The sequence below is a fragment of the Leucoraja erinacea genome, chromosome 8 (genome assembly GCF_028641065.1).
Source record: "Leucoraja erinacea ecotype New England chromosome 8, Leri_hhj_1, whole genome shotgun sequence".
Lineage (NCBI taxonomy): Eukaryota > Metazoa > Chordata > Chondrichthyes > Rajiformes > Rajidae > Leucoraja > Leucoraja erinaceus.
Window position 1 is genome coordinate 45185011 of NC_073384.1, and position 25521 is coordinate 45210531.

At 42.6% G+C, this 25521-nt stretch overlaps 1 protein-coding gene across 6 annotated transcripts in view; it reads left to right on the plus strand.

Moving 5' to 3' along the window:
• ppm1ba (protein phosphatase, Mg2+/Mn2+ dependent, 1Ba) overlaps positions 1-25521 on the plus strand; it is a 126190-nt gene that overhangs the window by 38923 nt on the left and 61746 nt on the right. For all 6 annotated transcript variants that reach the window (XM_055639620.1, XM_055639623.1, XM_055639622.1 and 3 more), the window contains exon 2: positions 13526-14382. In XM_055639620.1, coding sequence (XP_055495595.1) covers positions 13537-14382 — 846 coding nt within the window. In that variant the 5' untranslated portion in view covers positions 13526-13536. The remainder of the gene's footprint in view (positions 1-13525; positions 14383-25521) is intronic.

Here is a 25521-nt window from a genome sequence, read left to right on the forward strand (position 1 = left end):
AGAACACAGGAATGAATTGCAGTGCTGTAAGAAATACCCAGTGGGTCAAACTATGCTAAAAGGAAAATTAGCCAATATTACTGATGGATTTCCTACAGCCGAATTAGCAAGTTTTATACAGAAAAAAAAATGTACATTAATTTTTAGAATTCTATATTAATATTAATTTGGAAGGCTGAAAGGAAAGAACTTGAAGTGTTGTTCCGTATGTTTACATTGGGGCAGAAGCTATAGATGGATAGGTCAGAGGAGGATGAAGAAGTTAAATGACAGGCAACAGGAAGCTGAAAGTTTTCCCCTGCAGGCAATGTAAATATTCTGGAGAGCCATCACTCAATCTTCTTGAGCACCAAATGCGGTAGTCTAGATTGGAAGAAGTACTGGTGAATTGTTGCTTCAACTGGAAGTACTTTCAGTTCCTGAATGGTGAGAAAGGAAGAGGTAAAAAGACACATTGCATTTCCTATGGAACCTCATGGGCACTTCGATAATCCTAAATAAATACTGGCTCGGATTTTCTCTCTCCATTAGCACTATCTGGCTTGCTGGGAATTTTTCTCAGATCTGCATTAGTTTCTGTTCGCTGTAAGGAACCTCTCTCATTAACTGGAAAACATTGTGTGTATCTTATACCACAGCAACTCTGACCTTACTGAAGATTAATAACACGTAGAAATGCTGGGGAAACCCTGCAGGTCAGCAGCATCTATGGAACGATGAACAGCTAACTTTTTAGGCCAGTAACCATTCATAAGAACAGGTGCTTGATCTTCTGAGTTTTTCTAGCTTTTGTTTCTCTTTCAGATTTTCAGCATCTGCACTTTTAAATATTTTCCACTTTGAGCTTGATTCCCTTTGTCCGTTCCCTCTCTTCCCACCTGTCTCCAACAAGTAACTTGTTCACGCTAACCCAGTTGTGACTAAGATGTAACTGTTTCTCCTTCCACAGATGTCATCTGACTTGCTGTATTTCCAGCATCTTCTGTTTTTATTTCAGATTTTCCGGTGTTATAGCTTTTTAGTTTAAAATAAATAAATAAATTAAGTCCGTTCTACCTTCTATAATTTAGCAAAAATAGTCCGAAAGGAAAAATTCACTCAAGCCATACTTTGAAAATACAGCTGTTTTTAGGTGAAATCGGACATTAAAGATGTAAATTAATTTAAGGAACCAAACAGCAACTCTCAACGTAAAGATAATGGTGTAAACTACAAGCTGTATTTGAAGATATAGTTAAAGTACGTTCTGTTCGTTTCTTCGACCTTTATGAGAAACAATGAAATTTGACTGGAATATAAATAGCAAAAGGAGTTTAAAATGCTTTGTGCACATTTGGTGCCACAGTGATGCTGCACAGAGTAAGTACATCAGGGTTTTTGCCTTTGCACCCATGCACAGATCTGGATTCTGAACAACTCTTACACCCCTCTTCTGAACAGAAGTGTACAGCATCAATTTTGGAGAACACGACGTATGCTTAAGAGATGCAAGAATGAACGGTGTATTTGCTGACATCAAATCATTTGTGGTGGCCGGACTATAGTTAATTTAGCTTCTTGTATGTAACTGAATTTGGGAGTTTATTTGGGTTATGAATGCTTTGTTCTTGTTAACTTTTGAATATTGACTTTGCGAACTGGAGAAGTATCACAAGCATTGTCAGTTGGTGTGCTAACCATGTACGTAGTATTCGGTGACCCTTTAAACCATCAATTTTGTGTCTTTTTATCCATCAACTTTTGAATTGAAATGGAACATCTTGTCTGCACTTTCGGTATCCTCAATCCCAGGATAATCCAGGTTGAAGTTTATATTGCCAAACCAGATGTCAACATTTGATGGTAGACCTGTAGTAGGGAAAGGGGCCACTTGATAACTGATAGGGTGAGTGCTCAAGTAACCTAACCTCTCAATGTGTAGCAGCTGATCTGGTATCTTTGTTTTGTGAAGGAAAATCTGGTCTATTCAATCACTTAGTGGGCATTAGGACCGTGGTGAAATGCTGCTACCGAGTGGGAATTGACGACCTAGGCCGTGAGTAAAGCCTGGGCTTTTCCTGCGCTCGTCTCAGTCGTTGAGGTTCGAGCGTTAGTTTAATTACGCAGTCGCTGTCACTAGGAGAGATCGCAAATTTTTTAACGCGGTTCTTCAACGTAGTGTTTTTGCTTTCTTCCATTCTTGGGATGGTGAACGCAACTCTGTTGGAATCCAGAATTAATCATTTAAAAGGCCCTGAGGCAGGGAGGCGGAGATAAAAGGAGAAGCTAAAACGAAACGTGTCAATAAACTGTAATGACAGACAAGGAAAGTTGGGTGTGCTGGTGGGGAGAATGCGAAGTTAGGCCGGTGAAGAAAATGTTATGTGCAAGAAGGAACTGCAGATGCTGGTTTGAACCAAAGATAGACACAAAAAGCCGGAGTAATTCAGCAGGACAGGCAGCATCTCTGGTGAGAAAGAATGGGTAACGTTTCATGTTGAGACCCCAGTCTGAAGAGGTCTCGACCCGAAACATCACCCATTCCTTCTCTCCAGAGATGGTGCCTGGCCCGCTGTTACTCCAGTATTTTGTCTATGTGCGAAGAAAATGTTATGCTATCGTTAGGGGTTTGTGGGGGTGGGGGAGGAATGATTTTGAGTACATGAGTGTCTTTTTATTTTACAGTAAGCAGATTGTGTTTGCAAAGATATGACCAAGCATAACAAAATCTTATAACGATCTAATAATTCACAAGTGACAAAGTCCCCAAAATAGTTAGCAGAGAATTCTGGTTACAGTTCCATCAAATCAGTTGTGCACATGTAGTCAATTATATTTTCAATTCCTATTCTCCAAATTCTGTTTGCAAGTTTCAATTATTTCCAAATTATCACAATGTAATCAGAATAAACTATTGAAGAAATTGAGCTGTAAAGTCTGCTTTATCCCTATATAAATATGGTAGAAATGCAAATCAGAATTAAATTGGAGAGCTTGTCAGTTATCTGAAATAAAATCATAAGGAGTAATTTTATGTTTGAACATTTATATTTTTGCTCAAAGTGGTTTCAAACTTATAGTTCTCACATTCATGTTCTCAGCCAGTTGGATTTACTGTCGAGTAGTCACTGCGTGTTTAATGTGCACTGACATGGAAAGTAGGCAACTCTTCTTCCTGAAACATCTCTTCATGTTTTGATGAATTGCTGGAGTTCAATCGTGGCTTCTTATTTATTGATGGTGGCAGGAACCTAAAGGGTTAGATATTCTTTTATCTGCAGAGTAACCTTTCACAGTCAAAATGGTTCAATGGCTATCAAAGTTTGAAACCTAATCTGTTTATTCCAACAAGGTTTCAAGAAGTATTGAAATAAATATTCCTCTGTCATTGCAAGACTGGGAATGCTTTTGTCTCTTTCTTGGAAAATTACTATTTTTAATAGTACCACTTTTGCCATGTATAGAGTAGTGGGAAATTGATTTGGGTCATATTCAAAAGTTTAAATTGTGACAGAAGCAAGATACAAAAAGCTGGAGTAACTCGGTACACCACACATCTCTGAAGAGAAGGAATGGGTGAAGTTTCGGGTGGAGACCCTTCAGACTGGTTAGGAATAAGGGAAACTAGAGATATGATGATGTGGAGAAATAAAGAACAATAAATAAAAGATATGCAAACAAGTAACGATGATAAAGGAAACAGGCCATTGTTAGCGGTTTCAGGCGAAAACACGAAGCTAATGCCGGGGCTACCTGAAGTGAGAATTCAATATTCATACCACTGGGCTGTAAGCTGCCCAAGTGAAATATGAGATGCTGTTCCTCCAATTTGCATTTAGTTTAAATCTGACATTGGAGGAGACCTAGGACAGCAAGGATTGTGTGGAATGGGAAGGAGAATTAAAGTGTCCAGCAACGAGGAGATCAGGTGGGTTCAGGCGGGCTGAGTGAAGGTGTTCCTCGAAACGATCGCCCAGTCTACGTTTGATCTCGTCAATGTATAAGAGTCCACATCTTGAACAACAGATCAGTAGATGAGGTTGGAGGAGGTGCAAGTGAATCTCTGCCTAACCAGAAAGGACTGTCTGGGTCCCTGGACAGAATCGAGGGAGGAGGTATAGGGACAGATATTGCATCCTCTGCGGTTGCAGAGGAAGTTACCTGGTTAGGGGGTGGTTTGGGTGGGAACGGATTAGTTAACCAGGGAGTTGCGGAGGGAATCGTCTCTGCGGAAGGTGGAAATGGGTGGAGATGGGAAAATGTGGCTAGTGGTGGGATCCCGTTGGAGGTGGCGGAAATTCCAGAGGGTTATGTAAGCTAAGGCTGATGGGGTGATGGGGTCAGGACTAGGGGAACTGTCTCTGTTGCGTCTAGGGGGAGTGGGAACAAGGGTGGGAGCAACTGAGGAGACATGAGAGAAGGCCTCATCTATGATGGGAGAGGGAAACCCCCGTTCCCTAAAGAATGAAAACATCTCGGATGTCCTGTATGGAGCACCTCATTTTGGACGCAGATGCAGCATAGATGGAGGAATTGGGAGTAGGGGATAGTCTTTGCAGGAAGCAGGGTGGGAAGAAGTGTAGTCGAGATAGTTGTGGGAATCAGTGGGTTTGTCATAGACGCCAGTCAATCAAAAGTCTATTTCCTATGATGGAGACTGAGATCAAGAAAGGAGAGGGAGGTGTTGGAGATGGTCCAAGTAAATTTGAGTGCAGGATGAAAATTGGTGGTAAAGTTGATGAAGTGATAGTTATATATTGTGTAGTACCAATGGTTTTATTAACTTGGATAAGGCATTCAACATCTGATGTGTGACCAAGAGTATGGAAGTGTATTTTAAAAAAAAATCAGATAGTTGAGTGATGCCTTAAGGCAGTTTATTTAGTTCCTTTAAAATAGTAAAACTGGAATTAATCAGAGTGATAAAATAACAAGTAGTTTAGCAGCTAGAATTATACATCGGAAAGGATTTAAAAATATACTTCATTATTCTTTCTAGAGAGGCCTTGTTACAATTTTATTACCATTTTAGTTTTTGGAGATGAATGCGTTTAGACCTACAAATTGACCTTAAAATGATGGCAGTTTGAATTTGTTAGAACTTGATTTGAGCTGGCAATATGTATAAATGCAGAAATAAGGCAAGCATGTAGCAACGGCAAGTTGTTGAGTGGGAGGTTTTTAATTACAATGTAGATTTGTGCATGTAGACAAGCTTGTTTCAATTTGTGTGAAAAATGAATATTCTCTGCAATGAAATGACTCTGAACCATCAAGGTACAAACCATGTAGTGACATCTTGTAGTGGGCCGGATCTCAAACAATGATGCGGCAGAGTACAGGAAGGAGATAGAGAGCTTAACAGCTTGACGTCAAGGCAGTAATCTCTCTTTTGATGTCAGCAAAATGAAGGAGTTTGTCATCAACTTCAGGAAGTGGAACAGAGTACATTGCCCAGTTTGCATCTCTGGTGCTAAAGTGGAGATGGTTGAAAACTTCATGTTCACAGATGTAAATATTACCAACAATTTGTCCTGGTCTCAGAAAGCACATCAAGGCTAAGGAGGAGGCTAAGGAAATTTTGCATGCTTCCAATGACTCCTACCAATTTCTATAAATATACCATAGAAAGAATCCTATCATGATCATTACAGCTTGCTTTAGCAACTGGTTTGCCTGATACCACATGAAATTGCAGAGAATTGTGAACACGGCCCAGTCCATCATGCAAACCCCTCCCAACCTCCCTCGATTGATATTAATTTTAATGAGATTTCCATAAATAGATGACCTTTACTGGATAGCTAGGTTGCATAACGTTAATCCTAAATTCACTGTCCTCTTTTTAGAAATGAAAATAAATAGTCTTCAATGAATCCAAGTGATACATTTCAGCCATCAAAACTATTAAATGCTCATTCATTTTAATTTTGGTTTTTAATATCTGTCATTACTGCTGTCATACTAATTTAATTGCATCTTTTAAATTGTCCATAATTTAATATTATTATGGGAAGTGATAAAGGATAACCACGTGATTTGATCAATTACTATTTACAGCCCAGCACCCGAAGCATTATACCATTTGTCTGAAGAAGGGTCTCGACCCGAAACGTCGAATATTTCCTTCGCTCCATAGATGCTGCCTCACCCGCTGAGTTTCTCCAGCATTTTTGTCTACCTTCGATTTTCCAGCATCTGCAGTTTCTTCTTAAACATACCATTATGACTGATGACATATTTCCAATTTACTCAAATCATACTTATTTGGAGGCATATTTGTATTGAACATTGTGATTAGAAATATGAAAAATAATACATTCAACCAGATTTATGGTTAGGAAGTATGCAGCAGAATAACAGATGTAGGAAGAGTGCAGACAAATGTGATTTATCCATCTTCATTTCCTCTGTACAATAAATAACTGGGTACATTTGCACTGTCTTATGTTGGTTTGGAATAAGTTGTGTAAAATACTTGTTTGTGGTTTAGTTTTCACATAGCATTGTTATATCCAGGGACTTTATAAAAATCAAAAATGCTGCTGAAATTCAGCAGAATAGGCAGCTTCTGTGGAGAGTGCAGCAGCTTTAACAATATCAAAGACTGTTCATTAACATGATATGCAATCTATATTACTAAAACTCTGTTCTTGACCGGTTTTGGCGATCTGTGCTGCGATTTCCGAGAGAACACCGCCACCTAATGGGAGGGGGAGTTGGTAAGGCATGGGATATCAGGTAGATTAAAACGGACTGATCCTGTGCTTGGTCTCACTGATGTGGAGACTTTGACACCTGGAACAGCAAACACTTGCACCTCCTCCAACCTCATCTACTGTATCCGCTGTTCCAGGGGTCAACTTCTCTACATCGGCGAGACCAAGCGCAGGCTGTCTTAACCCTCCTAGATCTCCCAGTAGTTAAGCACTTCAACCCCCCCTCCCATTCCCAATCTGACCTTTCTGTCCTGGGCCTCCTCCATTGTCAGTGACGCCAAGCAAATTGGAGGAACAGCACCTCGTATTTCACTTGAGTAGTTTACACCCCACCGGTATGAACATTGACTTCGCTAACTTCACATGGCCCTTGCTTTCCCTCTATCCCCTCTCCCTTCCTAGTTCTCCCACTAGTCTTACTGTCTCCGACTACATTCTATTTGTCCCGCCCCCTCCCCTGACATCAGTCTGAAGAAGGGTCTCGACCCGAAATGTCACCCATTCCTTCTGTCCAGAGATGCTGCCTGACCCGCTGAGTTACTCCAGCATTTTCTGTCTAACTTCGATTTAAACCAGCATCTGCAGTTCTTTCCTACACAGAATATTCAACCAGGTCTTTGGTTAGGAAGTATGTGGAAGAATAGCAGATGAATAAGGAAGTGTGCAGACAAATGTGCAGGTGAATAAGATGCATCCATCTTTCATTTCCTCTGTACAATAAATAACTGGCTACATTTAAACTGTCTTATAGTGGTTTGGAATAAGTTGTGGAAAATACTTGCATGTGGTCTAGTTTTCACATAGCAAGCAGCACATGACAAAGATTATTGCCTTTAGGCTGTTACTACTTCTGAACTTGGAACTGCGTGAAATATTTTCCAATATTTCATATCCCTCGTATTTGTTTCAGTGTGAATCTTGCCCTTGTCCATTTATATATTACTTGTTAATCAACCTTGTCAGTCAAAACACAAGTTAGCAATTTTGGACAAATAAATAAATAAAATTTGGCATATGTTGTTTAGTTGATCAGTTTTTCATAAAATGCTTAATTGGATTATGTATACATTTTAAGTATATGTAATATACATATTACATGTATATGGGGGGAGGGGGGGCTGTGTTGCCTTTTTAGAAAATGATCTGTATTATGATTTTCTGTAACGCAAAGCTGCATCATCTGCGCATGCATCAAGAAACACGAGTTTTTAAAAAATGCAGAAAAAAGAGATTAGACTTTATTGAAATCTCAAACCAGCACAGTGCTGGTGGAACTCAGTAGGTCAGGCAGTATCGGTAGAGGGAATGGATAGATGACTGAGTCGGGACCCTTTTTCACTGATGGAGTAGTGGGGAGAATGCTGGACAAGAAAGGCTAAATGGGGCAAAGCCTGGTAAGTAATAAATGGAAGGTAGACACAAAATGCTGAAGTAACTCAGCAGAACAGGCAGCATCTCTAGAGAAAGAATAGGTGACGTTTTGGGTCGAGACCTTTCTTTAGATTGGTGCCAATAATGGATACAGATGTTTTGAAGGTCTTTTAGTCTTTTTATGTGGGGGATGGGGGGAGAAGGGGGAAACGGTTTTCTTAGTCACTACCTGGTCGAGGAATGCGTCTGTCCTCTGAGCCGCATCTTCGCCCCCTCCTCGTGGCCTACCATCTGGATTGACGCTGCCTTTCCTGCTGGAGACCGGCCAGAGTTTCAGCTTCAGCAACAGCACAGCACTGAAGCACCATCGTGGAGCGGGGCGACGCCTTACAGGGGTCGCCGTGTGGAGCTCCGGAGTGCTGGGACTGCCGCCTTCAACACTGTGGAGCTGTGGTCTGCAGAGCTTCCAGCCGCGGGCGGTGCTGACTTTAACAACGTGGTGGCCTGGGATCCTTCGCCGAGGATTGCCGTCTGGAGCTCCGCCCAGCTCGGCCTGTGGATTTCGGGAGCCAGTAGGAAGCGGCCGATTTGGAACTTCAAGCCGCTGAGAGTGTTCTTCCAATGCCGACGTTCCGAGAGAGGGCCTGAAACATCAGCTGCCTACGGGGGCCTCAATAGGCCCCGACCACGGGTGAACATAGAGGCAGGTGACAGTGGGAAACGTTGATTCCGTCCGCTGTGTGGCTGTATCTCGCTGTACCAATTGGTACAGTGACAGTAAATGTCAACTTGAAACTTGAACTTGAACTAAATGGATACAGATGAAGGGGAGGGGGAAGATGATTGGCATATGGGTGGAGTAAGTAACAAAGGTCAGATGTGATAATGAGATGAGTGTTGGATAAGTAGACGAGAAGGAATGAAGGAATGTAAAACTTTATGGTGGAATAAGGGTGGAAGGGGACAGGGATAAAGTGGGGGGATAATGGGGAATTAGACGGGGCGGGGTGGGAGATGAGCTTATAGAGGGGCTGTAGAGGAGAAAAGAGCAAGTGACTGGGTAGGGGCAGATCGGCAGTAAAGAAAGCAAACTCAATGCTAGCACAGTTAATTCAGAGTTGAGGGTCCTGAACATAAAGAAAAGTGACTTTGATGGTATGAGACCGGTATTGGCTAGGGCCAAGGTTCACAGTTTAAGAATAAAGGGTAGGCCATTTATGCTTGAGATGAGGAAAAACATCTTTAACCCAAAGAGTTGTGTATCTGTGGAATTCTATGCCACAGAAGGCAATGGATGCCAATTTACTGGATGTATTCAAGAGAGGGTTAGATATAGCTCTAAGGCAGAGGTTGGCAACCTTGTTCTCATAGGGGCCAGGACGCATGTCTGTGAGCGGATAGAGGGCCACATCTATCTCATGTACACATGGATCCCGCCCCGGATGGCAGGCATCAAATCACGTGCTCACAGAAGGTAAACAAAAATACTGGAGAAACTCAGCGTGTGAGGCAGCCTCATGCAATCCTTGCATGTCTCACCCGCTGAGCTTTTCCAGCATTTTTGCCTACCTTTGATTTTCCTAGCAACGGCAGTTCTTTCTTAAATGTGTTCACAAAAGGTGCGCGGCCGTGCCGGTGGCTTTGCGCAGGATGTGATACAGCCAGCACTCAGAGGGCCGGATGATTACGGGGGGGGAAAAAAATCCGCCTGCAGGCTGGATGATTTTGGGTTACGGGCTGCATTCGGCCGGGGGCCCGTAGGTTGCCGACACCTGATCTAAGGGTTAACGGAATCGAGGGATATGGGGAAAAAGCAGGAACAGGGGTCCTGATTAAGGATGATCAGCCATGATCATATTGAATGGTGGTGTTGGCTCAAAGGGCCGAATGGCCTACTCCAGCACCTACTTTCTATATTTTGTTTATTTCAAGAGGGTGTATACAAAAATAGGGATGAAATGTTGAGGCTCTATAATGCGCTGGTAAGGCTGCATTTGGAATATTGTGAGTAATTTTGGGCACTATATCTGAGGAAGGATGTGCTGTCTCTGGAGAGGGTCCAGAGAAGGTTTACAAGAATGATCCAGGAATGAGTAGATTAACCTATGATGAGCATTTGTAGGCATTGGTTCTGTACTAGCTGAAGTTTAGAAGAATGAGGGGTGGCCTAAATATACAGAATAACGAAAGCCTTAGATATAGTGGATGTGGAGAGGATGTTTCCACTAGTGGGAGGTCATAGGATTAAAGGGCGTTCTTTTATGAAGGAGATGAGACATTTATTTGGTCAGATGGTGGTGAATCTGTGGATTCCTTTGTCACAGAAGGCTGTGGAGGCCACGTTAGTGGATATTTTTAAGGCAGATATAGATAGATTCTTGATTAACACAGGTGTCGGAGGTTATGGACAGAAGGCAGGAGAATGGGGTTAGGAGGGAGAGATAGATCGGCCATGATTGAATGGCGGAGTAGACGATGGGCCAAATGGCCTAATTCTACTCCTATTCCTTATGACACGAGGTGATGGAAGGAATATGCGAGAACCGGGCGGGAGGGGCAGGGGAAAAAGAGGGTGTTGAGAAGCCTTTCCTGGACACTTTCCCCTCCAACCGCAGGAGATATAATACCTGTCACAACATCTTCTTTCTCGCCTCCATCCAGGCATCATTATACCTGAACCATGCAACTCCTGCATTGTGTGAATGCGCAAGTCATGAGAAAAACATATTTCAATTTTTGGTAGAATTATTAATTTGTTAGTGATTTGGACCTGTTCACCCATTGTACAACACCCAGGCCTGCACTTAATGTTTGGAACTCATGGACCAAATCAAGTTCCATGTCCTGCTTTTGTGTCCTGTGCAGCAGTGACCAGGTCCCTCGATCCTGAGGCCCTGTCTGCGGACACATTGAAGGTATTTTAATGGTTCATGCTCTTAAAGGCTCTTTCGGTTATTGCTTCATGTCTCACAGAGTAAGTTATTTAACACTTCAAAAGATTGAACTGAAATGACTAAATAAGATTATTTGACTGCTTCATCAGTATAAATTAACGAATGAAATGAGGGTGCTCTGGAAGGTTAGATTGTACGGGATCTAAGGAAAGGCAGCTGACTGGATAGAAAATTGGCTTCATAGAAGGAAGCAGAGGGTGATAGTAAAAGGTTGCTTTTCTGACTGGAGTCTTGTGACTATGGTGTACCTCAGGGTTCAGTACTGGACCACATTGCTGTTTGTCATCCCTGTCAATAATTTGGATGTGAATGTACAAGGCATGAATAGCAAATTTTCAGAACACGCTAAAGTGGGTGGTATGTAGATTAGCGAAGGTATTTTTTGCAGGGATGTTGAGAATTAGAGAACATAGGTTTAAGGTGAGGGGCAAAAATTTAATAGGTACAGGTGCACAACCTTTTATCCAAACGCCTTGGGACCAGACACTTCTCGGAATTCGGAATTTTTCGGATTTCGGAATGGAAGATTTTTAGCGTAGATTAGGTAGGTAGGGCGGGCGGCTTGAAAAGTCTGGAGCGGCTGCCTCCTCCCCGGAGACCGGGGAATCATTGTAAATCATTGCTTAAATGTTAGTCAGTTAGGAGGGATTTTATGTGGGGGGAGGGGGTGAAGGGGGAAACTTTAATTCTTAGTCCCCTACCTGGTCAGAGAGGCGGGGAGCAGGCAATGCCTTACCAGGTCGCCGTGCAGTAAGCTCCGGAGCGCTGTGGCCGCCGACACATCGCGGAGCTGGGGCTGCGAGCGGGCGGCGCCGGTTGTAGCTCCGACCCCGGCAACTCTACCCCTGGCTGCGTGGCACTCCAAATCCAGCACCGCCCGCGACCGGACGCCTGCAGCCCCAGCTCCGCGATGTTGGGAGTCGGCGGCCACAGCGCTCCGGAGTTTACCGCACGGCGACCCGGTATGGCATTGCCCGCTCCCCGCTGGTATCCCAGCGCTGTGGCTGCCGACTCCCAACATCGTGGACCTGGGGCTGCGGACGGGCGGCGCTGGATTTGGAGCGCCGCGCAATGCCGGTAAGGCATTGCCCGCTCCCCGCCTCTCCGACCAGGTAGGGGACTAAGAATTAAAGTTTCCCCCTTGTAGACATGAAACTGCAAATTTTGGAATCTGGCGCAAAATACAAATTGCTGGAGGAATTCAGCAGGACATCAGCATCTGTGGAGGCAAAGGGATAGTTGACGTTTCGGGTTGTAACTGAATCTGGAGTGAAAACATGGATAAAAGATCACCATTCTGGAGAGATGAGAGAGAGTTGAATGGGCAAATAGATGGAGCCAGGTAAGATGGAAATGATGGGGTGATGAAGCCAGGTGGAGGGGCATAGGAGGAAGGTGATAAGTGGAATCAGATAATATAGGAATGATGGGCAGTTGTAACTAGATTGGGGTTGAGGATGGAGAGATAGGCCTTCAGAGAAGAAACTCAGGTGATGGGCAGATAGAATCGAGGAATGTGAACAAAAGGGAGAAAACATGGATGGACTGATGGGAGTGGAGTAAAGATGATTATTTTGATGGTGGTTTAGAAATTCTTCAAAGATTGGATGTTATACCATTTTGTATGTACAGGAAGGAAGTGGACAATATATGCTGTACAATGCAGAGTCTGAAGGACGTTCCAGAAGGATAAGGATGTTACTTAAGTTGTACAGAACTGTAATAAATAACATTTGCAGCCTTTTTGATAAGAAATTACTGAAAACACAAACCAGCAATTGGCCTTGTGGAGTTAAGGTTAAGGAAGTTGTGCAACTCAAATATGTAAATTAATTTTGTTTTTGTTTGTCTTAATTATTATATTTTTTGGGCAATTAAAACATAATATTTAAACTTTCTGTCATTCATAACTTGTCCAGAAAAATCAGATTGAAATAGTTAAAGGTGTAAATTGCAGTGTGTCTTGTGTGTCTGGGTACATGATCTGTTCTACCAGATATAAAAATTGATAACCTATTCCATCCATCTGTTAGTGTTAGTTGTTTGTTTAGTTTCATGTGGAATTCAGAAATGGTTCATTGGCTAAGTGCTGATTTTTGCACACAAAGCTTTAAATCTTGTCCGATTATATTATGAAAAAAAAAAAAAATTGTTTGTATATAATCTGCAGTCTTTGTTATGTTACTGATTTTGCAAAGGTCTTTGACTATGTATATAGAAAAATTCCATAATATATTTTGCATTAAAGAAAATAATTACAATTGTATTTCTGTATTATATAGAAAAAAATGGAAACATGGAAGATGCTTCGCTTTCACTGAAGGAAGATTTATATTTTTTGATTTTGTATTTTAAAAATTATTTTGAAATCGTATAGTAAAGTACACTTGCATGGACAAAAATGCAAAGTTAAAGGCAATTGTTTGTCTAGTTGAAGAATTGTTTAAATGATATTTTATTTGCAAATAGCCTGTAATTTATGTGTCTCTTGCTTTCTTTCAGGAAAGTGAAAAATGGGAGCATTTTTGGATAAACCAAAAACAGAGAAACATAATGCACATGGTGCAGGAAATGATTTGCATTATGGCCTTAGCAGCATGCAGGGTTGGAGAGTGGAGATGGAAGATGCTCATACAGCTACTGTTGGCATTCCTCAAGGCTTGGACACGTGGTCCTTCTTTGCTGTGTATGATGGCCATGCCGGCTCTCGAGTGGCAAACTACTGTTCAAAGCACTTACTTGAACACATCACAAGTAATGAAGACTTCAGAGGCACAAATGTGTCTGGTTATCCAATTGAACCTACCATAGAGCATGTCAAGAGTGGTATCAGAACTGGATTTTTGAAAATTGATGAGTACATGCGTAATTTTTCAGAGCTGAGAAATGGCATGGACAGGAGTGGGTCGACAGCTGTTGCAGTGATGATCTCCCCGGAGCACACTTACTTTATCAACTGTGGCGACTCGAGAGCTGTTCTGTACAGAAATGCACAACTTTGCTTTTCAACGCAGGATCATAAGCCTTGCAACCCAAGGGAGAAAGAGCGAATCCAGAATGCAGGGGGCAGTGTAATGATACAGCGAGTTAATGGGTCACTAGCTGTGTCAAGAGCGTTGGGGGATTACGATTACAAGTGTGTCGATGGGAAAGGGCCTACAGAGCAGCTGGTATCTCCAGAACCTGAAGTGTATGAGATTCTTAGAGCAGAAGAAGATGAATTTATTATACTGGCTTGCGATGGCATCTGGGATGTGATGTCGAATGAGGAGCTCTGTGAGTTCGCTAGATCTAGACTAGAGATAACGGATGACCTTGAAAAGATCTGCAACTGGGTGGTGGACACCTGCTTACACAAGGTAGTTAATATGTATTTTATGAATTCATTTACATTTTTGAAATACATTTTGGGTAAAATGCATCTGGTAATGTGCACTGAATTATGAATTTCAGACAATATTTAAAAAGTGGACTTGCGTGAACTAACATCTAACATGCTTGATATCATTTCCTTTATTTCATACATGTTTAAATAAGTATGTGAATCTCGTTACACCTCTTGATCTTTTTAATGCTAATTTTGGTAATGATTAATAATTGTATTTAGTTTAACCCTACATATTCCAGAATATCATTTAGTATAAGTTTGAATTTGTGCGAAATACACGCAGTGGTTTCTTAAATTCTTGGTTGCACATTTGACAAATAGCCTATCTATTTCAACAGGTGAAACAAATTGTGAATTTTTGCTTCCAATCGCTATTCAATGACAACTGCCGAAAATGTAGATAAGAATGGTATTTGTCTTTTTTTAATGTTCTCTCATCATTTGGACCATTTGTGTTTAACATATCCTCTTAATGCCTACAAAAGAAATATGACATTTTAGGAGGGCAAATAAGAGAACATTTCAAGTTTGCATCTAAAGTTTTAAATTTGTTCAATAATTATCCTATGTCTTTAACCAGAGTCAGAGCTCAGAAGTTAAGTACCTCAAGAATAATTTGGATCTGTCAAAATAAAAATGTCCTTTTTTTTTCAGTGCTGGAATTTGTAAGCTGGAAGTGTGTTATTTTGCCATGTTAGCCCAATATTTTAAATGGTAGTTGAGATAATTTGTGCCTGAATAGTATTTGTGTGGCTGGAGCTAAGAGCTATGTTGTTGTTGTGACACCTTGGATGTAGCCTGGTCCTTCAGTCAGACCAGACACCTGACTCCGTCTATACTTCATGCTGCCAAGGGATAAGCTGCCAACATAATCAAAGGCGTCCCACACAAGTCATTTCTTCTTTTCGCTCCCATCAGGAAGAAGATGGGAGAAGCTTGAAAACACACACGACAAGATTTAGGAACAGCTTCTTCCCCTGTGTTATAAGGCGTCCATAAGCTTAGGATACTGTCCGAAGTATAGTGATGACATCTGCAATATTTTTCCTTTGAGGTGTAGCGATTGTTCTCTTGTTTTGAAAATGATTATCAGAGATTTTCGATAGATTCTTATGCAATATCATGAAGAGATGTGGGCCACCTAAAGTTCTCACCTATTAAGGAATGGAGCAAATGTCATATGTTCTGATTTTATATTTATTTATTTTAGATATATAGTTGAAGTTTCATTCTATACGAGAGGGGAGATATTTTACAGCTGTTAAGAAAATGTGCTTGGGTGTTTTCTTCGATTGATAAAATTAGTCAGATTCACAATAATTTCTTGGATTTTTCAGAATAGTTGGAATGTATGCATGTGTTTAGAAACATAAAAACAGAGACAATAGGTGCAGGATGAGACTCGTCCTTCTAAACTCCAGTGAATACAAGCCTAGTCTTTTCAATCTTTCCTCGTATGACAGTCCCGTCATCCCAGGGATCAATCTCGTGAACCTACACTGCACTGCCTCAATCACAAGGATGTCCTTCCTCAAATTACGAGACCAAAACTATACGCAATACTCCAGGTGTGGTCTTACCAGAGACCTATACAACTGCAGAAGAACCTCTTTACTCCTATACTGAGATCCTATTGTTATGAAAGCCAACATTCCATTAGCTTTCTTCACTGCCTGCTGTACCTGCACGCCAACTTTCAGTGAATGGAGTACAAGGAAACCCAGATCTCGCTGTACCTCCCCCTTACCTAACCTAACCCCATTGAGATAATAATCTGCCCCCTTGTTTTTGCTGCCAAAGTGGTTAACTGAACATTTATGTATATTATACTGCATCTGCCACACATCTGTCCACTCACTCAACCTGTCCAGGTCAGCCTGCAACCTCCTAACATCCTCTTCACAGTTCACACTGCCACCCAGCTTTGTGTCATCCGCAAACTTGCTAGTGTTGCTCCTAATTCCCTCTTCCAAATCATTAATATATATGGTAAACAGTTTTCAGTTTTCAACACCGAATCATGCGGCACTCCACTCGCCACTGCCTGCCATTCTGAAAAGGACCCGTTCACTCCTACTCTTTGCTTCTGGTCTGCCAACCAATTTTCTATCCATGTCAACACCCTACCCCCAAAACCATGTGCTCTAATTTTAGTCACCAGTCTCCCGTGCGGGACCTTATCAAAGGCTTTCTGAAAGTCTAGATGCACTACATCCACTGGCTCCCCTTCATCCATTTTACTTGTCATATCCTCAAAAAATCCCAAAAGATTAGTCAAGCAGGATTTTCCTTTCATAAATCCATGCTGACTTGGACTAATTATTTTACTGCTATCCAAATGCCCCATTATTACCACTTTAATAATTGACTCCATCTTGCCCACCACTGAAGTCGGGCTAACTGGTCTGTAATTCAGTTTTCTCTCTCGCTCCTTTCTTGAAAATTAGGATAACATTAGCTATCCTCCAATCCACATGAACTGATCCTGAATTTATTGAACATTGGAAAATGATCACCGATGCGTCCACTATTTCGAGAGCCACCTCCATGAGGACCCTGGGATGCAGACCATCAGGCCCAGGGGATTTATCATCCTTCAGTCCCATTACCCTACCCAATATTATCTCTCGCCCAATGAAAATGTATTTCAGTTCCTCTACCCCCTTAGACCCTCTGTCCTCCAGTACATCTGGGAGATTGTGCCTTCCTTAGTGAAGACAGATCCGAAGTACCTATTCAACTCTTCTGCCATTTCCATGTTCTCCATAATAATTTTACCTGTGTCTGCCTTCAAGGGACCCACATTTGACTTTGCTATTCTTTTTCCCCTTAACATATCTAAAGAAGCTTTTACTGTCCTTTACATTCCTGGCCCGCTTCCCCTCGTACTTCATCTTGCCCGTTTTGTTACCTTCTGTTGTCCTATGAAAGTTTCCCAATCCTCTGGCTTCCGGCTACTCTTTGCTGTTATACATCTTTTCTTTTTGTTTTATTCTATCCCTAACTTCTCTTGTCAGTCATGGCTTCCTCCTACTCCCCTTAGAATCTTTCTTCCTTTTTGGAATGAAATGATCCTGCGTTTCTGGATTATGCCCAGATATTCCTGCCATTGCTGTTCCACTGTCATTCCTGCTAGGATCCATTTCCAGTCTACCATGGCCAGCTCCTCTCTCATGCCTTCATAGTCCCCTTTGTTCAACTGCTCCACTGACACGTCCGATTTAACCTTCTATTTCTCAAATTGCAGATTAAAACTAATCATATTATGATCACTGCCTCCTTTACCTCTAGTTCTCTTTATCAAATCTGGTTCATTGGACAACACTAAATCCAGAATTGCCTTTTCTCTGGTCGGCTCCATTACAAATGTTTTTTTTTTTAAATAGTTGGGGCCCGTTGCAGGTCTGGGTGAGTGAGGCCCGAAGTTTCAGGAGAATCAAAGCGAGGTCCCGCTGGTGTTGGCGCATCGCAGCGAGAGTGGATCTCAGTGCCTGGTGGGAGAATTGCTGTGTATGAAGTAGGGGTTTGGACTGAAACGTTGCCTATTTCCTTCACTCCGTAGATGCTGCGGCACCCGCTGAGTTTCTCCAGCATTTTTGTCTTCCTCCGGTTCCATTACAAGCTGCTCTAAGAATCCATCTTGGAGGCACTCTACAAACTCTCTTTCTTGGGGTCCTGAACCAACCTGATTTTCCCAGTCTACCTGCATATTGAAATCCCCCGTCACCACAGTGGCATTATCTTTGTTACGTGCAAGTTTTAACCCCTGCTGCAACTTACACCCTACATCCGGGCTACTATTTGGGGGTAGGTAGATAACACTAAATAGTGTCTTCTTGCCTTTGCAATTCCTCAACTCAATCCACAGTGACTCTACCTCGTCAGTCCCTATGTCTTCCCTCGCAAGGGACTGAATTCCATCCCTCACCAGCAGAGCTAATCACTCCTCCACCCGCCCTCTACCCACGTGCCTGTCCTTTCTATAGGACGTATAACCCTGAATATTAAGTTGCCAGGCCCAATCCTCCTGCAGCCACGTCTCGGTAATCCCCACAATGTCATATCTACCAACCTCTAACTGAGCCTCAAGCTCATCTACTTTACTGCTTATACTTCGCGCATTCAAATATAATACTCTTAATTCCTTACGCATCTCACCTTTCACATCGATCCCTATTACACTTGGCCATACTCTCCTATCCCTTTGTGAGCTTTCTTTCCCGTTAATTCTGGGGTCATTAACTATCCCTTCTCTCCCTTTCCCTTGAACTCCATCCTTGACTATCCCATTTGATTTTCTGCGCTCTGTTCGTGACATCCTGGTTCCTGGCACCAGGGAGGCAGCACACCATCCTTGAATCCCATCTGTTGCCGCAGAAACCCCTGTCCGTACCTCTCCCAATGGAGTCTCCAACTACCTGTTGCCTGACGTCGGGCCTCTTTGGTTTTGGCTCAACAGCTCTTTTTGCTTCGCAAGCCTGTGCGCCGCTCAGTGTGTTAACGTCTTTTGTCCTTTCTAAGTGGGTGAACCTGTTAACAAGAGGTACAACACCCGGGGACCTTTGCATTCCATGTTTCCATCCCTTTCTCACCGTCACCCACCTTCTCTCTTCCAGTACCTTAGGTGTAACAATCTTACTGTAGGACTCACCTGATGAAAGAAGAAAAGGATTGCAGAACCTTCAAGAATATTATTCTTTGCAACGTGCACTGAGAAATAAAATAATTCCGACACTCCACAGTAATATGGAAATGATAAATATGGAAAAAGATTTCCTGGTTTCATAGTATAGGTGCACAACCTTTTATCCGAAAGCCTTGGGACCAGACACTTGTCGGATTTCGGACATTTTCGGATTTCCGAATGGAAGATTTTTAGCGTAGATTAGGTAGGTAGCGCGGGCGGCTTGAAAAGTCTGGAGCGGCTGCTTCCTCCCCGGAGACCGGGGAATCATTGTAAATCATTGCATAAATGTTAGTCAGTTAGTTTGGAGGGATTTTATGTGGTGGTGGGGGTGGGTGGGGTGAAGGGGGAAAGTTTAATTCTTAGTCCCCCTACCTGGTCGGCGACTCCCAAAATCGCGGAGCTGGGGGCTCTGTCCGGCCGCGGGTGGCGCCGGTTGGAGCTCCGACCCCGGCAACTCTTATTCTGGCTGCGCGGCGCTCCAAATCCAGCGCCGCCCGCGGCCGGACGCCCACAGCCCCAGCTCCTTGAATGTTGGGAGTCGGCGGCCACAGCGCTCCGGAGCTTACAGCAAGGCTCCCCGCTGGTATCCCAGCGCTGCGACGCTGCCGACTCCCAAAATTCGCGGAGCTGGGGCTGCAGGCGCTGCGGAGCTTACTGCACGGCGACTCGGTAAGGCATTGACCGCTCCCCGCCTCTCCGACCAGGTAGGGGACTAAGAATTAAAGTTTACCCCTTCACCCCCCCACCCCCTTCACATAAAAGCCCTCCAAACTAACTGACTAACATTTAAGCAATGATTTACAGATGTTTAAGTGTCTCCCTGGTCTCCGCGGAGGAGGCAGCCGCTACAGTAGTACAGACCTGGGTTGACCGTGGGTCGTTCCGGCTCACGTTTGGCGTCAAACGCGAGCTTTGGTGTGCAGACGACATCCTGGAAAAAATGGCCGGTTTTCGGAGTTTTTCGGTTTCCGGAACTCCGGATAAAAGGTTGTGCACCTGTACTGAGATAGATTATTTTCCCACCTTTAAACAATCAAGTAAGCTTCAGTTGATTAGGATAATTGATGCCACCTTCGCTTGAATCATTTAGTTTTCCGATCATTGACATGATCTTTTTATAATACTTGAGAATATTAATGCTGGGGTAACTTAATCTGATGAACTGTACACAGCTGAAAAATTCCTGGTAACTAATCTTGCATTCTAATGCTTCTAATTTGTACCAAGATCCCCTGGTCATGAAATACAGAAAATTCAGGAAGGACTTAAAACATCTAGCAACACCAGTAAAAGGAAAACCAGTTATCATCTCAGTTCTGAGTCTGAAAATATACTTTTTGTTTCAATTTCTTCCAATTCTCCATACACTTTTTGGTTGTGGAAGTGCAGAGGGGAGTAGTTTGCTGATGTGCGAGAGGAAAACTTCAAGAGTCAAGTCCTGAAATGGAACAATGACATTCTTACTTGCAGCAACACAACAGATATGTAAACATAGTACTCTGTAAACACCATAATAAACTATAAAAATAGTTCAGTCTTTATATAAAAAAACAAACAATAATAGTGCAGACAAAAACAATGACCCCCAGTCTATATAGTTTGGAGGTTATTGGGAAGTTGTAGCATTTAATAGCCTGATAGTTGTTGGGATGAAGCTCCTTCTGAATCTGGACCTGAACTTTACAGTTTTCAGGCTCCTATACCACCTTACTGATGGCAGGAGTGACATGAGAGCGTGGCCAGAATGGTGTGGGTCTCTGATGCTGCTGGTGGTATTTTTGAGGCAGCAACTGTAGATCCCTTCGCTCGTGGAAAGGTCAGTACCTGTGATGGACTGGGCAAATTTGAAGATGGAGTTGGAAATGTGTCCAGCAACACAGCCATGGGAATAGAGTGAATAGAGCAGGAGGCTGAGCACGGTCTTGAAGTCCGCCTGTGCTGATGATTATCGAGGAAGAAGTGGTTACTGCCAATTTGTACTGATTGTGTTTAGTTGATGAAGAAGTCGAGGATTCAGTTACAGAAGAATGCACAGTGATCAGTTCTGTGAGCTTGGTAACCAATTTGGAGAGGAGGGTGATGTTAAATGCTGAGCTGTAGTCTATGAACAACAGCCTAACATATGTATTTTTATTGTCCAAGTGGTCCTATGCAGAGTGGAGAGCCAGTGAGATCGTATCCTCTGTTGTTATGTTGTGGCAGTAGGCAAATTATCGTGGGTCTCAGGTGCTTGAGTTGAATTGCAGTCGACTAAGTATTTCTTAAGAAAAATGTATTGTAGAAATAGTATTTTTGGATAACTAGCAGGAGGACATAAATAGACCCCTTAGAAACTGTTTAATTTTATCCCACAGATCTGTAATCATTTGGTAAGTACTTTTGTGAACTGCTATTTTATGCTATTATTGCGAGTGACAGACTGGTTGGGATTTTCAGTCATAGGTTTGTGTACGGAGTAAAATAATGGGATTTATAAATAGATTAGGAAAGAGGTCTGTGCTTCCACTCCCATCTGTAAATTTTATTTGGTAGTGTTTTATCAGAAGCCAGCATCACAATGTTTTAAAATATCCACCATAAAATAGTCTGGTACTTTCCTCTTCTGTAAAACTAGTAGAGGATTAAAAATAGACTGTTGAAATAAATAGCACTCCCATGAGGTGCTAACCTAGTAGCTGCATAAATGCAATTAAAAAACAAATAAATAAAAAATATATATACATATATACATATATATTCATACACATAAATATATATATATAAATATACAGGTGCACAACCTTTTATCCGGTGTTCTGGAAACCGAAAAACTCCGAAAACCGGCCATTTTTTCCAGATGTCGTCTGCACACCAAAGCTCGCGTTTGGCGCCAAACTTGACCCGAAACGACCCACGGTCAACCCAGGTCTGTACTACTGTAGCGGCTGCCTCCTCCCCAGAGACCGGGGAAACACTTAAACATCTGTAAATCATTGCTTAAATGTTAGGCAGTTAGTTTGGAGGACTTTTATGTGAAGGGGGGGGTTGAAGGGGTAAACTTTAATTCTTAGTCCCCTACCTGGTTGGAGAGGCGGGGAGCGGTCAATGCCTTACCGGGTCGCCGTGCAGTAAGCTCCGCAGCGCTGTGGCCGCCAAATCCCAGCTGGGGCTGCGGGCGGCGCCGGTTGTAGCTCCGACCCCGACAACTCTACCCCTGGCTGCGAGGCTCCGCAAATGTTGGGAGTCGGCAGCGTCGCAGCGCTGGGATACCAGCGGGAAGCGGGCAATGCTTTACCGGGTCGCTGTGCGGTAAGCTCCAGGGCGCTGAGGCCGCCTTCTCCCAACGTTCGCGGAGCTGGGGGCTGCGGGCGGCGCTGGATTTGGAGCGCCGCGCAGCCAGGGGTCGAGTTGCCGGGGTCGGAGCTACAACAGGCGCTGCCCGCGGCCGGACGGAGCCCCCAGCTCCGCGATGTTGGGAGTCGCCGACCAGGTAGGGGACTAAGAATTAAAGTTTCCCCCTTCACCCCCCACCACCACCACCACATAAAATCCCTCCAAACTAACTGACTAACATTTATGCAATGATTTACAATGATTCCCCGGTCTCCGGGGAGGAGGCAGCCGCTCCAGACTTTTCAAGCCGCCCGCGCTACCTACCTAATCTACGCTAAAAATCTTCCATTCAGAAATCCGAAAATGTCCAAAATCCGACAAGTGTCTGGTCCCAAGGCTTTCGGATAAAAGGTTGTGCACCTGTATGTATATATATATATATATATATAGATATAATGAAAGTTCCTTTTTTTTAAAGGAACAAGTGATCGGAGTTTTATGTAGACAAATGAAAATGTGTGTATAAAAAATGAAATGATTCAATTTATTGTCATTGTCAGTGTACAGTACAGAGACAACGAAATGCATTTTTAGCATCTCCCTTGAAAGGGAGACACAGGGCGTCGCGGTGTGCCCGCGCCTGCCGCCGTAATTACAATCCTTTAAGGTGGGAGGACTAAGTGAGTATCTTTAAAAAAGATATTGGGAATTGTAAACATGCATGTTTACAAAAACAATTCAATGCTGGTCACCACAGTTATGGAGGGGTGCAAGTATTTGGAAGGAATATATGCACTAAAGTGAAACTAGAGGTGAAGGCCATTTATAAGCTGAGCCCTAAGAAATTGGCATTGTGATCTTTCGAGTAGATGTAATGGAAATGTTCAGTTATGCAAGGTTTCATTCAATAAAGACAAACTATTTTCACTGCAGGGGGGTTGAGGTTTAAATGAAAGTAGCAGGTGGACAGCGCAATATATTCAAGAATGAGCAGAGTGCAAAATCCCCACAAACTCCTGAGGACTTCTGACCTCACATGAAGTGGAAGAACATTTGTGATGGTGTTGAGAACCTCCAAAGCCATGCATTATGAACACAAAGCATTGCATAAGTGGTAGAATGAGTGCACTGCCTGAAGAAGACCACACTGAAGAAATCAACTGCTGTTAATTACCTGGGTTACTGTGTCTTCCAAAATCATAATCTCTTCCAAAGAAGGGCGATGGCTTCAGGTGCATGGGGATATCATAACTTGATGTACCTTTCCAAGTCCACACAATTCTGACTTGAAAATATGTCACTCTTCCTTTGTGGTGTCCAATTCCTGGAAGTTCTTCAGTAGAATTGTAGTACGTTCCAGGGGGAATTGGTGGTTCAGCATCTCTTCACTGCCCTCGCAAATGCATTAAGGAATTAACAATAAATTCTGTTCTTCCCTGTATCAGCCACATTCTGAAAAATTAATAAATATCACATTTTACATTTTTTGCTGATGATATTGTTACTCCTGGTCAAATTGGGGAGGCCTGGACCCTAAAATTGAGTAAAGACTTCAGGGCTGCTAGGCCATTTGGTCAATTTAAAAGTGCTTTCTGTTGAAATGGGACAAGCTGCAGAATGGTGCCTATATTGGACTCGCTGAATGTCCCTATCCAGCTATCCAGCAAGCTAAACAATTGATCCAATAAAGACCAGTAGAGATGATCTGTCGTTTGATGCTTTACTGTATTCAACTGTGAAAAGACATTGCGTCTAACAAACTCAGTGAGGAAGGATGGCAGCAGATTAAACACCGGTGAATTAAACTGTCTAAACACCTTGAGGATACCCTTTCTGAGCTGCACTTCCTTGTTTATGCCAACTTCCTGTCTAATAGGAAATGACACTTAATGCTGCTGACCCAGAACTTCTAGTCGGTGGCACTAATGCATTTAAACAAAATACAGTCCAGTACAGTGCCAGTTTGTCTGAAGCCTAGATCAGAGCTGCAGGAAGGGAATGGGAACATCTGCAGACCCTGACAATTAGGTGCAAAATGCATAGAATGGATTGGATGAATGCAAACCAGACATACACTTTGTAAATAATTGTGAATAATGTTGCAAAGCTTTACTTTGCTGAATGTTGATTGGATTAAGTATTGATCCTTGTCTGGTTTTCTTGCATATCAGGGCAAATGTAGCGATGTTCGTTTCCTCTGAGAAACACTGTTTGCATACAATGTATTAGCCACTATTATTGGGTTCGGGAAATGTCTGTCATGTATGGGGTTAATCGATATCTGTAATTGGATTGTAAAGAGACCACCCTCATGTGGTTTGGCCCCTCGAGATCCGGGGACCTATAAAAGTCCGCTGCCACAAAGTCCTGTGTCGATCTTCTGGGAGAGAGCTTGGGACCGCGTGACCTTCTGGAGTGTCTCTGTTTGAGCGAGGGCAAGAGGGTTTGATAAGGCAGATACAAGGATCGAACCTGCGGTGGTTAGGTACAGTAGTGGGAATTGTAATGGTGTTTTGTCAAAATAAAGTCTAGATGCGCGTGCTTGACTCAGTGATTTTTGACTGAAACTAAACTGGGGGTGTGAAACTGAGTTCTTTTGTCAGTCCAATTCAAGAAAACTTGATTCAAACTCTTGCTGTTGAAATCTATTCTTTATTCTGACAGCACTGGATAATTCTTTAAACCTTCCAACACAGAGCTAGAAACTCTGGGGTAGGTCGAAAGAACTACTGCTTTGATGTAACACATTATATGGGTATTGGACAATTATGGTACAAAAGGAGTGGCAAACTATTAACCCATCATTATGGTTTGCCATACATTTAGCTTATTATTCAACTAAATCCTTACCAGTGATTTACAACACGTATAGTCACATGGTTTCCCCTTTTCTGGCCCCTTTACAACCTTTATCCCCTCTGTGGTTTTCTTTAACCTCTTTGCTCAAAATCATTTTATTTCAATGAAGTAAAACCACAGAAATATAAAACTAATTCTCAGAGAACACCTCTCAGAATATGAAATTCACATCATACAGCCATCACATAATACATACACACAAAACATTTTCAGTTTTGGAAAATACATTTATTTCTAAAACTTCAGATTTAA